The sequence below is a fragment of the Lates calcarifer genome, linkage group LG17 (genome assembly GCF_001640805.2).
Source record: "Lates calcarifer isolate ASB-BC8 linkage group LG17, TLL_Latcal_v3, whole genome shotgun sequence".
NCBI lineage: Eukaryota > Metazoa > Chordata > Actinopteri > Centropomidae > Lates > Lates calcarifer.
This window is the reverse complement of record NC_066849.1, coordinates 8,515,410-8,528,590: the sequence shown is the minus strand read 5'-3', so window position 1 is coordinate 8,528,590 and position 13,181 is coordinate 8,515,410. Positions and strand designations below refer to the sequence as shown.

General features: G+C 39.6%; 1 protein-coding gene across 1 annotated transcript in view; it reads right to left on the bottom strand.

Moving 5' to 3' along the window:
- Positions 1 to 13,181, bottom strand: part of yjefn3 (YjeF N-terminal domain containing 3) — a 40,414-nt gene that overhangs the window by 5,823 nt on the left and 21,410 nt on the right. Inside the window, exon 2 of the mRNA XM_018670347.2 lies at positions 6,148 to 6,256. Coding sequence (XP_018525863.1) covers positions 6,148 to 6,256 — 109 coding nt within the window. The remainder of the gene's footprint in view (positions 1 to 6,147; positions 6,257 to 13,181) is intronic.

The window sequence follows — 13,181 nt, the reverse complement described above, 5'->3', positions numbered from 1 at the left end:
CGTTATTACATTACACAAGAATGATTGTTCATCATTGTAAAGGTCACTGCATAATTTCCTAAACTGGAGGAAGAACTTGAACAGAGGAAGACAGTTCATGCAGACTTCTGGAAATGCTGTCCAATTAGAGCCCAATAAATGTGTGTCAGAATACAACTCATAAGACCAATTAGCCCAGTTTTATCACCGTCATAAAAAATCTGGGACTGCAGTTCACAGTAACGCTTTAGATTACAGCTTACTTATTGTAGTGCAAGTATTTTGTAATTATGGGGCACATATAAAAGAATTACAGGGTAATGTATTAATAGAACAAAATAAGAAGTCTTAAAATAACCTATTTTCTATTTATTAGGAACAGATAAATGAATATTTATGTAACTTCTTTCTTTTTTTTTTTAACTCAACAGATACTCAGATCTCAATCAAAATAATTACGGGGCACAATACCATAGTTCTGGTTAATCTGAAGAATATAATAGTGCAAGGCTGTATCCTGTAATTCAAAAAGTAGTTACCTCATAATTTTCAAGTTGTTGCCCCTTGTTGCTCTTGCATCCCCTGTAAACCCTTTATTGCATCCTGTAATAATATACAATTATGATTACAAAATACTTACAGTATAATTTGTAGGCTGTAGTGTTACATAATTCAAATTAAACCTTTTTCGCTGGTTCATCCACTGTTGCTGATCTTTGGCCTGCAAAGTTTGGAGATGAGCCTGAAATAGGCAGAAATTCTTCCACTGTGCATAAAACCCATTAACTTCCTCTTCCACTGATGTATTCACGACATGAGAAAGTTCATATGGAGAAGTAGGCCATTCCCCACATTGGATAATTGGATATAACAAGACTCAAAACGCATTAACTAGAGTGATGAATCCAGGAGAAGAGACAGCGGCCGTTATCTCCATCATAACAGCTCAGCTGAGAAATCATCACACAGAGTGAGTGAGATGGAGGAGAGAGCGTTATGGTCGCTGAGGGCCACGGGGCTGATGGTAATATTAGGAAAGATGAGCAGGGAGTGATCGAGAGGAAAAGAGACACAGGGTAGAGACTAAGAGTGGACAACAGTACAGCATTTTCATATCTAATAAGACAGAAGCTCTTGTGAGTCTCACACTGTGTAACATGGTAATGACACTTAATGATGAATCTCACTGAGTTAATTCACAGTGGTTCTCTCTGTGAATACATTTACGTACTCTGTGCATGTGTGGTCTAATGTCAGGCTTTCTGTGCAGACCTGCTCCCTAAAGGGAAATGCTAACTGTAATTACTGCAACCAGCTATTAAAGGCTAGCCATATCTGATAGAGCTGTTCCCTGTTGTGAACTCAGCCATAGACTGTAGGGGTTACCAGATTAAAATAAATATCAAGAGATTAAAGAAGCAGAGAGGTGGTGAACTTAAAGCTGCACCAGTGACTGTTTTTTGATCTTACCAAGGGATCAAATAATTATGTCTAATGTGAAAAAGGTCTATTTAAATGGTTCCACAGAGAATTATCACCTGACTATGCAGTTCCTAACAGGGTTTACGGAGAGTTGTTTGGTCTATTTTGCACACTTGTTTTGTTTTTTTGATCTCGCAGCTCGGCTCTCATCAACCAGTGTTTCACATGCAGCAGGAGGATATTGTCAGCAAATTTGTTCTGTTAAACTGTTCTGTTAAACTGATCTAGTGTCAGGCAGAAAAAGTCAGAAACTGTGAAAGTAAATGAAAGTTGTTGTCCTCATAAGCTGGTGGAGACCAAAACAGAGCTAAAAGCAAAGTGAATATTGGACTTGAATTTGTTTGGTTGACAGAAACTCAACAAACTCAAGAATGTGTTCTAATGTTGCTCCATGTGTGCTGGATATCTCCATATGCTCCAGCATACACAAATTCACATTACAGGGTTTAATGACCTCTTCTCTGAACATTGAGGAGGAGTGAGGAGGATCAGTGATATCACTGCTGGAGCCATTTTATGCTGCTGGAGAAACAATTAGAGCCACACACTGTTGAAGGTATAAAGGGAGCAGGCTGAATCATTTCAGGCAGTGCTCTAATATGTTTTGAAGTATTTATCCCATCTCAGTTGCAACAGAGGCTTGATACACTCTCACACATCTGTCTCCTAACAACTCGTTTTTCTCTACTGGGCCTTGAAAGTGGTAAGTGAGTGGGTGAAGACAATTAGCACAAGAGGAGACAGAGACCATTTCTAATGGGTTCCTGTCGTCCCTGTCTCCGTGTCTGTTTTGTTGAAGGTGCTCCTTTGTTTGTTTTTTAATGGAAAAAACAAGGACTGCCAAGGCAATCTTCATGCAAATACTGAATTTCATGACTACTTTAATTACCATATTAAAAACATCTTGAAAGTATGACCTAATTCTTCGTGCTTTTTGGTGTGTTACACACTGAAAGAGTCCGATGGCATGGCCAAAATACACTGAAGTCATGTGGAGTTTTAACCAATAGTGATGATAGCTTCACCTCTTTCATACATCCAGTGAAATATCTTGATACAAGTTTATGATACACTTTATTCCAAAAATGTCATTTATTTCAATAAAGTTTTAAACTGCCTTGGCAGCAAATGGCATGTGATCACAGTATTGTTTTAGAAAAACAATGTTTCTGACTCTGTTTCAGGCTAATAAACTTGTTGAAATGTTTTCCAGTGTTTGAGATATTTATGATATTTTTGATGTGTAGGGGATTTTGACAAGTACAGACAGATGGTTTGTTGCATCTGTTGAGCAGGTTTGTAATCTGGTTGCCTCTTTTCATCTGCTCTGCTGTAGAACTTCAGACACTTTCTTTTAGTTTGCTGGAGAGTAGTTTTCATGTCAGCTTACAAGCTTTTAACCAAACAGATTAAATCTTTGAAAATGAAATATATTTTCTAAATAATCATAGTTTTAAATACATTATAGAAGAGGCATATTTGTCATCAATAACTTAACTTCAGGAGGGATCTTTAGGAAGGCCTAAAGTCAAGAAGTCAAGAGCAGAGCACAGCTAGGATCCCCCTCTCAGACACACTCTCTCTTACACACACATCTGAAAAATATAGCTGTCTTGATTGCATTAAGGTCTCTAAGGGAATACTAATACTAATAATAAATGTTAAAGACACATGTGCCTTCATGTCCAATCAATATGAAACACAAACTGAGCCTGAGAAAACATTATCAGGGTACTAAAAACACAAATATACTCACACATGCAGAAAAACCTGTGCCTTTAATATTGTACTAGAGCACTGAACTAAAGTCCAGGGGCTCTTGCAAACTGTCGGCTAATTTATTGCTGTGTGGTAACAAAAACATCTCCTGTCTCCACTCAGGTGATGAAAAGCCTCAGACTGATACAGAAACACACACACACACAGTCTGAACCTGGTGGCTGTGGCTGCTGGAACAGTAAACGGATTACTTACAGAAAACCTAAAATCTATCTGGCAACCAGAGGTGTGTGTGTGTGTGTGTGTGTGTGTGTGTGTGAGCACATGCTTGTTTTGTGCGGTATACTTGGAAGCCAGCAGCAGTAGCCCTGCAGTGAAATCACTGAAATCAGACTGTCTGCATCTCCGTCTACTGTAATTTTCCTGAAATAGCAGTGATGTCATGTACGCGGTAGCGTGCTGCTGGCGGCTGTGGGCAGCAGCGATCCACGGCGTCCAGGCCATGTTTGTCTAGTAAGGCTATGCTGTTGGGGCTGGTGGTGGAGGGCCAGGCGTGGGTCCAGCAGTGGCTGATGATAATAGAGGGGAAGTGGATGTGGTGGGTTTAATCACACACTCTGAGGGGAGAACACAACGTCTCTACTCCTGACTGATGCTGCCACTCTGCCTGTCTCAGCTTTTACTTCTCTTTTTTTCTGGCTCATGTTCCTCGTCTTCTATTTCACATTCTTCAAACTGTTGCTGTTGTGTCTGTCCGTCACCCCCCAAGAATGTAATAGCTTTATACCAAGTACAAATGCAGTAATGACAGAATGTCACACTAAAAGACACACTAGCTAAACATGTATTAATAGATTCTCATGGGCCACTTGGGGTAAATTGTAATCACAACACGTACATATTAACACCTTAAATTGATAAATTGATATGACGTACGTGTTAGCAAAATCTTTTCTATTTACTCATTCAGCAAACGCAGAACAATAGTTATTTTCTTTTTAACTCCAGCTTTGGTCTCCACCAAACCTTGATGGAAATATCTGGCTTTCTTCATCTTTACTGACAACAGTCATTAAAATCTACTGATATTCAAAATGAATGAACAAAGTAAGTTGCAGTCAGAAACAAAAAATGACTGAAGATGCTAATCATCTCTAACTGAGAACAGAGTTGGTGACAGTTACTGTGGTTGCATTACAACAGATCCATTACAATCAGTTGGTCATTGTTAGCTAAAAATACAGATAATGCAGCTTAAAGAGAACAGATCATGTTAAACATTTTATTCATCAAAACAAACTGATTTCTTCATCTTTATGACAATCTTAAATCTTGATATTATGTTTATGCTTGGATGTTGTGTTACTGAAAATGTTTGCTTTGTAAAAAAACAATGTTCTTATGTTTAGGGCCATTATGTGTCTATGCCTGGCGTGGTGTCTCATAAAACTCTCACTACCACCTCTATCAATCAACACATTTGTGTTTCCACTTCTGTGTGTTTCTCTGTGTCTTTGTCTCTTTCCCTTTCTTCTCTTTATCCCTCTTCCTGACAGCAACGCAAGGTTTCATGTGTCATTCATCACAGCCTGTTGAAGAGCCCACTACGGAAACCAGCATGGCGTTAAACCAAGTCAGTGGTCTGGTCAAAGGGAACCACATGTGTTCCTCCACAGACAGACAGACACACACACACACATGCACAATCAGCTCGACACAGTCCAGATCACAGCAGAATGAAACTGCAACCACACCAGAGAAGAGGAGCTGCGGTTCTGGACCAGTGTGGTTGAGGAGAGCTGAGCACAGAGTGAGCTCAGGTGTTCTGCCCTGAGGTGAGCTGCACAAATGTTTGGAAGCAAATGTCACAGAAAGTTAGAACATTTCCTCCACATAATAATCAGACATTTTGTATGGGGGTTGATGCAAATTAGGAAAGTGTAAGTAGCAGCAGCTGTGACTTCTTGCCCCCTTTTTTTTAACAATTGAGCAGTCACAAACCAGGATCTCGCTTGGTTTTGTAATGATTACTGAGGCTGAGACAGAGTGTGCAGCAGCTTTTCTTAAAAAAAAAAAAAAACTGGGATGACCTTTAGAAATGGCTTATTGAGTGATACACAGTGTGTGCTATTTAACAGATTTTCACAGGAATGGGTCAGTTGAAGCCACAGTTTGATTTTATTTGACTTGAGTTTGTAACAGTGGTTCTGCATTAGATGGTTTTATGCAGAAAAGAAATGTAATTGGAAAAATTTGACTTCCTTTGATGTGGCCATTTTTACCAAAAACCTTGTGTGGATGTGAGAAAAAATCGCAAGCTCTCTCAAAGAAAAAGATTGATTGAATTTGTGTTAATCCTCAAAGCTACAAGATTGGTGAAAGAACTGATTAAGAATGGAAAAAAAGCAGTGTGACATTTTCAAACAGTTATTAAATGTCTGTACTGTTGAACTTTGCTGGTTCATTTGCAGTACAAAGACAGAGCAGCTGCAGAAGAAAAGATAAAACTCCTCAATTCATGGAAAATATTTGACAAAATATATGGAATTACTGTTGCTGTTACAAGACAGCTAGAGAGAGTGTACACTAATATGCACACAGAAAATACACACAGTAAATGCAACCACTGTTCAGTGTTTGGTGCTGCAGGTTAATGGTTCAAAGAAAAGAGCTTTGAAAGCATAACAGACATTCAAGCATAGGTCATTTCACAATAAAGCAAAACTGCAATAAAAACATACTAGAATGATGTTATTTGTCTGAACCTTGATTTATAGTGATAGTACAGGATTGGATCGGCCCATGACCACACAAACACGGATGGATGGCGATTATGGATGTCTTAAAAAGAGGAAAAGAGCTTGCCTCTTGCTGTGTTCTGCTTTATACTTACAGTAAAGTAGGGCTACAAAGGAGATAATAAAAATGAAAGTTAGAGGCAAAGACAGACGAACACTGTGTACAGACCTTGGTGATGGCGAGGGCGCATGCTTGTCCCCAGATCTCTATCAGTTGCTGTTGTCCAAACTTGTAGTCCCTCAGTAGCTCTGTCTCGATGGCTGCCACCTCCCCTTTACTGCCAGACACAGAGCAACACATGGTTAGTAAGAGAGGTATCATGTTTATTAATCATCATCATCTATAAAAACATCATCAGCATAACTGTAAGTGGAGCTGTTCAGGGAGGAATGTACACAGTATCAACATGTTGTCACTGCTCTGCTCCAAGAAGTAGTCAACGCTGAGCCTCAGGGTTTCATACACTTTTCATGATCTAGTCCACAAGCAGAAATGCTTTATAGTGTTGTACTGTGAGGGCCGCACCAATAACCACACAAAGATTTGGTGCTACCATTTCTACTGACTTACACTTTTAATTTTACCATGTCCCTAACCCTACCTTACACTATTTCTTTTCGTTAATGTTGAGTTGGTGGCAAACTGTCTGTCTAGCTTTTATTTGTAGCTATTTGTAGTTATTGTGTTTCATCCACCGTTCCTCTGTTACATCGCTTTGACTGGCTTAGTCTATATTTTCTACCTGTTTGTCATTTAGTTAAGTCAGTTTTGAGTTAAGGTCAGCTTTGTGCTTTGTTGAAGTCAGTCTACACTGCTGCAGTTTAATTTGGTGCATCCTGAGTTCAGTGCCATTTGTTGACTTATTTTAGGCCCAAATTTAGTTATTACTCGCTTTTCTTTTGTTCATTTTCACCTTTTTGCTGCTCGGTCTCCAACAATACTGTACTGACTTGCAGTGCTCAGGCCAACACAGCAGGCATTTACAAGGTGACTCTCAGTTTTGACATGACACAAAATGATACATAATTGAATACCACTACAAAAAAACAAACTGACATGCTGTATGATGTGCTACAAAGGTAGTTACAAGTAGATGCCATATATCTGCTAAAGCAACAAATGTGGCCAGAGGGTTTTAAGAGTCATTTAAACAGGTCTATAAGTCAAGGTCTTCTCATAACAATGTTACAGTCTCTGGGAAGTGAGGTCATGAAACTCAAAACAGAACATGTGAGAGATGAACTGGACTGTAGCCTTTACAGAAGCTTACATATTCCAGTTTGTCCCTGTGTACTTGTGCACACAACTTTACATTTGTATGTTTTCTGTACAAGTTATCATATTTATAATCTAATGTTCCCACATGTTTGTTCTGAACTGACAGCCACCTTGCTTCATCTGGCTGCTCTCTGCATGGTGACAGTGTGACTAATGCTGCTGTATTGAAGCCTGCTGGTGCTGCTTTTAGCACAGAGGTCTGTGTGTGTGTGTGTGTGTGTGTGTGTGTGTGTGACAAATGCAGTTAAGACAGCACAGCGGTGGGCAGGTGACATGGCCACAGCTATGGTGCTGTCACCTGCTATTCAGAGTATGAGGAGCAAGAGCAGGTGGAAGTGAAATCATCACAGTCTGCCTTCTTCATTTGAGATCTGTAACATCCCTGTAACTCTACAGACACCTGCTGGTCCTCCTCAGTACTGCAGCTCAATACGTGGATGGTAAAATAATTGCTCTCAGTTGAAACAATACTCAGTGTTTTAATATTTTTCTCCAATTTACTGTACCTCAAGGTAGATGTGAGAAAAGAAGAAATAAGGAGAGAGAATAAGGCAGCCACTGAATTACAATTTAAGAGTTATTCAAGTGAGATTAAATATTTGTGTCTAACCCTTTAAAGATCATCTATCAAACTACTGAAGAACAATAAAATCAATGCACAAATCAGCTTCTAATCAACACTGACTTAACAGGGCTGCTCCACTCTACTGCAAATCCTAACCTCTTAAAGAAGATCAAGAGCTTTTTGTGTGAGTGAGTGTGTTCGTGTGTGTATGTGAGTGTGAGAGGTTACATCATTTGTGTTTTTTCTTGTTACATCATGCTTAAAAAATCCACAAAAATCCACATAAGGAAGCTGTAAAAAGCAAACATAACTCTCCAGGCAGTGACATCCAGTGCGTTTTCAGCCACCACATACGATGGACTCATAATATTATATATTTAGATGCACATACAGATGAACAGAGGACTCACATAAGAGATCAAGATAAATAGCGCAATAGATTTGTTTTAAATGGGAAGAATGAAGAATTTTACAGTCACGCAGTAATAATGCTGTATTTTTCACAACTGTTATTCAGTTTTACCTATTTTCCATGAAGAAACATACCATTGTTACTGTTCTGTTTATGCTCAACATTTAGAGTGAAGGACTGTACTGAATTGTGCTATATCCCTGTGTGTGTGTGTGTGCGTGTGTGTGTGTGTGTGTGTAGGGGAGAGAGACAGAGAGAGAGATGAGTATGTATAAAAAAAAAAGTGCTGACATGCATTCATCTGGTGTCATTTGTCACTATTCTCTGTAGTGACAGGGTGACTAATGCAGAGCCTGCTTGCGCTCCTTGTAGGATCTTTAAAGACACAGAGGCATCTGTGAGTGTGTGTGTGCACGTGCCTTGTGTGCATGTGCATGTGCATGCACATGCGTGCGTGTGTGTTTGTGTGTCAGCAAGCCAGTGTTTCCAAGTGGGGCTTCTGGCATTTACCTGTGCCAGTGGAGCGACAGCAGCTGTCACCCACGGCTCACCTCAGGGATGTTTCCTGAGTCACTGTGACAAGTTGATCTTTGGAAAGTTCACCCCAGTCCACAGGGTTCGCTCTGTGCTTTGTTGCACCCAATAGTATCAGAGTTTTTTACAGGTCTCACTGATCTGAATTGATCCTACAAGAGGACGGGCTATTTCATTTGCTTGCCTTTAAAACAAGAGAAAGGAAAGGGGAGAAAAAAGGAAAGAAAGGAAAAAGAAAAAAAACCCAAAATCTATTGTGTTGTTGTTTTTGGATGGAGAAACATCACAGTAACAGTACTGCTACTGAACAGGCAGTTACTATTGATCCATAACATTTCTGACAGGACAAAGTGTTGTGGTTGTGCAGCCCAACAGCTGCTAGTTTTAGCCAAGAGGCTCTACCACAAGGAGCAGCACATTGTTTACGACAGACTAAAGACAGATGGCTGTTTCATGCCACATACTGCATGTCTTTTCAATTACCATCTCTGATGATGCTTGTTATAATCTTTAATCAAACATTTATTTGCCTTAAGCTACTGAAGACTCCATGTAACCAGTTATTTTTGCAGTAAAATGCGTAAGGGCCTTGTTTTTAATTTGGTGCTGAAAGCTTCAATACCAAACTGACTCTAAAGGAAGCAGGTATGTAGATATAACCTAGTCCTTGATTTCAAAATGTAGGCATGTGGGTGTGTGCAGCTGCAGAAAAAATGGGGTTTTATGAACAGTAGCTTCTGTTGCACCTGTAGCCAGAGTCATACTGCAGCCGGCGGCCTCTCCCCGGAGGGAGAGATGATTTCCCCATGCTGGGTGTGATGTGCCCCTGCAATGTGTTACCTTCACTGTAGCATTGCTCAACTGTGATCACAACCCGCTTAATGAGCCTGTTTCCCATTACACATGAGATGAGGTAAAATGAAACTTTGATGGTTCCTGTGGGGAAATTGGGACACTGTAGCAGTAAGTGGCGGGGGCATATACAGATAAAAAAGAACTGAAATAATGATGAAGAGGGTGGGGGGGGGGGTCATAAAAACATTAAAATGTAAATTGCAGCTCATGAAAAAATCATGACATGTGGCAATCACAAAGTATACAAAACATGAGCGACACTAATCCTTTATCATCAGCTCTTATTGTTTCTGCACAATTCAAATGTATTTGTTGTTAAAAATAACACAACACATAGAGTATAGCAGAACATGCTGTTCAGGAAGAATAGTAGCCTACAACAACACCAGTTATATATAATAGATACTGTACAATGAAAGTAGTGAAAGCACAGCACAAACATACCATATTTATCATGTAATGCCAGCCAATGAAATACTGCAGCTGTAAAGCCTCCTTATATCATATGAGAGGTGAAAACACCACTGAATATTGGAAGACTGAAATAGCCACATTTCACCGCCCCCTCCCTCTCAGTTTGCCTAATTTCCACCTTTCCAGTGTGATCTGCTGGTGAGATAAGGAGCATGACTAAAATAACTGAAAGTGAAACAAAGTAGTCGACAGCTTCCCATTTTATATGTGCCAGGGGGGATCTTTATTTCATGAAGTGAAATGATAGAGGAACAGACAGATAATTTCTGTTTTGTTTCACAGAAATACCAAAGAACTCATATATTAATTAAAAGCATATAAACAAAGTCCACATTGCTAACAGCTATCTTAATACACAGACTGTCTCTACTATATTTTACAGCTTTGTTTTTAGCCACACTAAACGTTCAGTCTGCCAGTGATGACAATGTATTCCACCGACTTTGGTGAGCTCCACCATGAGGTTAACATTTTTGGTTCTGAGTGAAATATCTTGTCAACTAGCTATATATTCATAATCTATAAGCTCAACCCCCCACCCCCACCTATGTTACACCCTGTTGCTTCAGATATACTGTTGTGTAATTGACTAAACTGTGCCCACTAGTAAAAGTTCATGACAAGCACACAGACTTTGGGGGACTGTTCTGGTAAAGAGCAGGCAATAATTAGTCAGACCTCCGCCTTAGAGAGGACAGAGAGAATAAAAACACACTGCTCATTAAGTCCACCGCCCTCCTCTTTGTTCCTCTCTGTGCCTGTCCTCTCTGCCATTATCTCTCCACCTCCCGCTCCATCTAATACTCAACAGTTGCTGATGATACCTAAGGCCTTTTAAACACAAATAAAATACCACATCAAATAACATGTTGATAACAAGGAAACTGTGACATTTCCACATACATTAACATCTATTTTGTTGCTGTCTATCACAGTTAAGAGGAAATGATGATGATTCAGCCTAAATACAGTTAAGTGAAAGCTTTTGTTTTTGTTTTGTTTTTTTCTACAGATGCTGTTCTTGGAACTGGTCATTGTTGTGTACAGTAGACCTCTCTCCAGTGTCCAATAAATGATGTACTCTACATTCTTGTTTAAATGACAGTGAGAATTATTGCTATGTCTATGGCTATGTCACAAATACATATGCAAAAATGGATAGGGTTATATATACGTAGATAGGTTACCTGTGTCATCTTTTTATTTTCATTTAAAACTACACACCACCATGCAAACTTACAGAGTACCTCGTAACCACTCACTGGCCTCACTTCCCACAGTTGAAATTTTGAGTTCATTCAGTGATTCTGGCCTTTCGTCTCATATAAATCAGACGATAGAGGCATGTTAGCAGCAATGTGAGGCTTCTCTTTGAGCTAAATGCTAATATCAGCATGTAAGCAATCTCACACTAACATGCTGATGTTAGCAGTATTATGTTTATACCATTGTCACCATCTTAGTTTAGCATACTGGCATGCTAGCATTTGTTAATTAGCAATAAACACAAAGTGCAGCTGAGTCCGACAAGAATGCTGTAAGTTTTGCATGTATTTGGTCATTAGGTGTTGGTATTGAAAATAAGTATTAAAATTTTGAGTTGTTTATGGCGCTAGATGACAAGGCAGGGGATCACAAAAGTAATTACAGTTTATTCTGAGGGGTGCAATCCATCCAACAGTTGTTGAGACATTTCATTCAAAACCACAAATGTTAACCTAATGGTGGAGCTAGGGAAAAGGTCAGAGCAACACCAAAGTCAGTGGGATTTATCCTCTGGGGACAATCTGTAGAAAACGTGCTGGACCGACCGACACTGCCATCCACAGAGTCTAGTCTCTGCAGTAATGCATTGGCGTGGATATATAGATATAGAATCTACATGAAATGTAGATTGACTGAGGATTCCATGACTCCCTGTCCAATATGCTCTCTATGTAATCTAAAAATCTATTGGCACATCATATGCACATGGCTTTGAGTGTCCAGATGTAGACCAATTTATTATCAGGTACTATTGTGGTTCACATACCTTGTTAAGCAAACACTGTATTGTTGAATAATGATTCACTCAAGATGGAAACTCCCACATAATTTATATATTTAATTTAACTTATTGTCTTTTTGTTTTAGAAATGTATGTTGTGTATATAAATACTCTCAGGGAGAGGCAACAGCCTTAAGACATCTGCTGTTATAGTTAAATCCTGTATGTAAAATGTGTCTGAAAGACAGACTGAGGCTGTCGATGTATTAATAACTCAAGTTTCTCTGAACTGCAAAGCTGCTGGAGGGTTGGGTTGGACTGTGTGGGTGGATGAATTGTGTGAGGGTTTTTTTTTTCTGTCCTTGTCATTTGTTTTCCTGTCTGTTTTTGCCTGCAATTATCTGTCAGCCAGTTGTGTTGATATATGCTTGTGCTGTTCTGTGTGAACGGTGTAAAAATGAATTTTAAAAAAAGTCAAAAAATGGTCACAAAAAACAAATACATTCAAAATAACAGAATCTCTCATGTAACCTCGGTAAATATCAAAAGAAGCTTCCCCACCGTGATGCAGAAATACCTTGACTGAGCGATTTGAACTGGATGTGCAGCACATTCAAGAAAAAAGACCTTGCAGTATTCTCCACTCTGATATTTCCTCTGTCTCCTTTCAGTCACCCACCTCGCTAGTGCTTTCCCTCCACCGCCCTGTCCTTTGATCTCCAACTTTACTGATCTCGCGTTATCATTCGCCCCAGTTTACCCTGTTCCATTTTCTTTCTCTATCTTCCTCTGCCGATCTCGACCTCCTAGTCCGCCGCCCTCTGTCTCTCTCTATCGACGCTGCTCTGATGAAGGTTCGCACTTCACTGAACCAGAGTGATGGCAGATGGAGGGGTGACAGCAAGAGACACGCACAGAGAGAGAGGAAACAGACTGAGGGAGCACATGGGAGATGACTCGCCCTGGTTGATTTAATCTGTTGTGTTTTATGATTTTTTTTTTTTTTAATACACAGGTTTTTGACCTGAGGAATGCCTTTAGAGGAATAATGCAGAAGGTAAATTCAATACAGCACTATATAAGCGGAGAGGTGAGGC